Source organism: Oryzias melastigma, linkage group LG4 (assembly GCF_002922805.2).
Source record: "Oryzias melastigma strain HK-1 linkage group LG4, ASM292280v2, whole genome shotgun sequence".
Classification (NCBI taxonomy): Eukaryota; Metazoa; Chordata; class Actinopteri; order Beloniformes; family Adrianichthyidae; genus Oryzias; species Oryzias melastigma.
In genome coordinates, this window is record NC_050515.1 from 17,866,141 (window position 1) to 17,869,869 (window position 3,729).

General features: G+C 37.2%; 1 protein-coding gene across 1 annotated transcript in view; it reads left to right on the top strand.

Annotated features, from left to right (window-relative positions):
- Window positions 1-3,729, top strand: part of LOC112150459 (phosphatidylinositol 4,5-bisphosphate 3-kinase catalytic subunit alpha isoform) — a 22,727-nt gene that overhangs the window by 4,079 nt on the left and 14,919 nt on the right. Inside the window, exons 3-9 of the mRNA XM_024278809.2 lie at window positions 472-570; window positions 674-842; window positions 1,081-1,207; window positions 1,346-1,555; window positions 1,696-1,790; window positions 1,941-2,096; window positions 2,974-3,219. Of these exons, the coding sequence (XP_024134577.1) occupies window positions 515-570; window positions 674-842; window positions 1,081-1,207; window positions 1,346-1,555; window positions 1,696-1,790; window positions 1,941-2,096; window positions 2,974-3,219 (1,059 nt within the window). The 5' untranslated portion in view covers window positions 472-514. The remainder of the gene's footprint in view (window positions 1-471; window positions 571-673; window positions 843-1,080; window positions 1,208-1,345; window positions 1,556-1,695; window positions 1,791-1,940; window positions 2,097-2,973; window positions 3,220-3,729) is intronic.

The following is a 3,729-nucleotide window of genomic DNA, read 5'->3' on the forward strand; positions in this document are numbered from 1 at the left end:
TTTTGGATAAGAAGTTTTCTATATTACAATGTTTCTGTCCTCATCATTAAGGGTATATTGGTAGTTTTTGCACATGTGAATTTTACTGAAACTCTTCTTGTTCTGCTTTACTTTATAACTGCAGCCAACTTTAAATCTCAACAAGTAAACTGTGAAGCAGTGCTGGTAATTATTTAACAAGTTATAGCATGCTGGACAAAAGTTAGCCCTATTATAAAGGTTTTATTAGAAAAAGCTCCCATACTAAATTCTGTAATGTTGATGTTCCCATTTGTTTGTTATATTTAGACTTTTACAAATGCAAGTTTTAGTCAATTTATTAAACTTTTTAAGAAACTGGACTATTTTTTATTTAAACTGATCTAACATATAAACTCTCCTCACTGAGGACTTCTCACTTCAGAGGATTTTAATCAGCAACAGTGAGGAATCTCCAACCTTTGGGTCATACTATGTGTTGCTGTTTTTCAGGCACAGCTTCACTGTGTAACTGAGCTGGGAGACTGAGGGGAAGATGCCACCCAGGCCATCTTCAGGGGAGCTGTGGGGCCTCCACCTGATGCCCCCCAGGTACAACATGAATGGAAAACACATCTTTAGAGCTGCACATTAAAAAAAAGAAAAATGTTTTATGAAGAATTGCATGAACATAACAGTTTTGGTTTGTCTGTAGGATCCTGGTGGACTGCCTTCTACCCAACGGGATGATTCTGACCCTGGAGTGTCTCCGTGAAGCCACACTTATCACCATCAAGCATGAGCTGTTCAAAGAGGCCAGAAAATATCCACTCCATCACCTCTTACAGGAGGAGACTTCCTACATCTTTGTTAGTGTGACACAGGTGAAGAATCTGAGCTGACCTCACGCAGGTTCTTTAATGAAAGTGCCCTCAATAGATAATGTCAAGAAAAAAAAATGTTGTTTTGAAAATACAGTTTAACTTTACAATTTCTTAAGGGAATCATATTTTTCACACTTTTAAAATCTATTTTTAAATTTCCAGTGCCAGGAACAATCAATTACATACAGGATTGACTACATCCTGTCTTTGTGTTTTTTTTTTCTTTTTTTTTAAATAGGAGGCAGAGCGAGAGGAATTCTACGATGAGACCCGCAGGCTGTGTGACCTCCGACTCTTCCAGCCTTTCCTCAAAGTCATTGAACCAGTTGGCAACAGAGAAGAGAAAATACTCAACAGGGAGATTGGTAAGATGTTCTCATTTTCCTTTCAAAGCATTGCTTCTTTAGTAGCAGTGGACAAAATATTATTTATTTTCTATATCATCTCAGTTTTAGTTCCATTTGTGTGTAGACCAACCTGTGGTTCTCTTTATGTTTTGACAGGGTTTGCCATTGGTATGCCTGTTTGTGAGTTTGATCTTGTCAAGGATTTTGAAGTTCAGGACTTCAGAAGAAACATCCTCAACGTGTGTAAAGATGCTGTGGAGCTGAGAGACGCCAACGGCCCCCATAGCAGAGCGCTGTATGTTTACCCTCCCAATGTGGAATCATCACAGGAACTTCCCAAACACATCTATAGCAAACTCGACAAAGGTAGGCATGGAAAAAAAATACTGCAATGGTTATATATGAAAAATAAAACAACATTTTTGTTTTCAATAACTCATAACAATGTATAACAGTTTATTTTGGATTACTGGTTTACTTATTCTTCTTGTATTTGTGATGTTTAGGTCAGATAATTGTAGTGATCTGGGTGATCGTTTCTCCAAACAATGACAAGCAAAAATATACATTGAAGATCAACCACGACTGTGTGCCTGAACAGGTTTGGTCGACAAAATAATAATTTGTGGCACTATTTTAGATTTTAAAAAATAGAAAAATGCATCAAATTCAAAGGAAATTCATTTACAAGCCTTTTAGGGAGAAAAACAGTGATGTCAGCTGTTTTTATGTGCTCTATGCATTTTTGAAGGTGATTGCGGAGGCCATTCGTAAGAAGACTCGCAGCATGCTACTGTCTCCAGAGCAGTTAAAGATGTGCGTTCAAGAATATCAGGGAAAATACATCCTCAAAGTGTGCGGCTGTGATGAGTACCTGCTGGAAAAGTATCCCATCAGCCAGTATAAGGTAGGAGATCTGCCATGACGGTTTATTATAATGGTTTTCCAGACCTTAAAATGAGTAGTTTTTAAGATCACTTGCCTTCTGGTGTTTTGCATCTTTATAAATGTCTTATTCCCAACTCTAGTTTTTAGGGCTGGGTTGATAAAATCGATCTGAATCAATCTAAGCTTAATGGATGATTAATTAATCCTTAAAGTAGAGATCCAACACATAATGCAAAAGTCCGCTAGCTTAATGCTAATGTATAATGGGATTTCCCATAGAACAGCTAATGCTAACACTCGGTCAACCTGAGCATATATTGCTTACCAAATGAACATCTTCATACTGAGGTATGGATTTTCCAAACTCTGTTGAGGAAATATTTTTTAAAGTAACCATTTGTTGTTTTTTTTTTTGGCTCATACTTTCTTTTTCTTCTTCTGGATTAATGTGAAATGCTATAGTGCGATAGCCACCTAGTGGCCAAACTGAAACACTCTCCAGGAGAGGCAGAACAATTGATGAATCTTATCCTTTTGAGAGTCCATGTAACACTGTAAGGGATTTAACAATATCATTATTATTTCACTAATACGTTTTACAGCATGTAAACAGTACCACATGAACTGTATGAATATCTTCAAAACATATATAGATTATTAATGTTTTTGTATAATGTAGGCTCTGGTGAATCAAATCAAATTAATCTGGAAATTATTGGCAGTTCACAGCCCTACTGTGATTGATATACTCCTTTTTGTGAGATGAAAGGGAGTTCTAGTTTAGTCAAAGACAGTTAATCAAAAACACAAATACTGTTATTTTCTAGACGGTTGGATCTTCATCACTTTTCTGTGGCGCTCCTGTACCAACTCTTCATCTCTGTGTCTCCTTCTAGTACATCCGTAGTTGCATCATGTTGAGCAGGTTGCCCAATCTGATGCTAATGGCTAAAGACAGCCTGTACAGCCAGTTGCCTACAGACAGCTTTGTCATGCCGTCATACTGTCGACGCATCTCCACGGCAACGTCGTATATGAACGGCGAGGCTGCCCCAAAGTCGCTCTGGACCATCAGCGGAGGTCTACGGATAAGAATCCTTTGTGCTACCTATGTAAATGTAAACATACGGGACATAGATAAGGTGAGAGTGCCCACAGGTTGCAGAAAGTATTCTTGTTTCATTTAAAGAAAAAACATACTTTTAGTGTTCATTTAATTGTTACAAGGTTGAAATGAATGGAAATAACTTGGCAAACCTTAAGTAAAAAAAAAAAGCATCAATTGTAGTTTTACTGCATATGCAGGATTATCCTCCATAAGATCAGTCTCTGGCAAATTGTTTTTCGCTAAATTGTTTTGTTTTGGAAGAGTACGAGTTTTTTCAGTGGCCCACAATATCCCATCTTCCCACTTCCTTACTTCCTGTTAAAACAAATAGTCATTGTTGAGGTCCCATGTGAACGGCTCAACCAAAGGAAGGCTGTTGTGTTATTTCAAGCTGGTCTGCTGTTTGAAATTTTGTTGTAAATGTGGAAAAACTGCCAGGCTGCACCAAGTATGTAATGATGTTCAGATTCTAATAGAAAAGTAAAGAACGACATACTTTGTCATTGTTGTTTTTGTAATAAATATATTTTTTCTTGACTTTTTG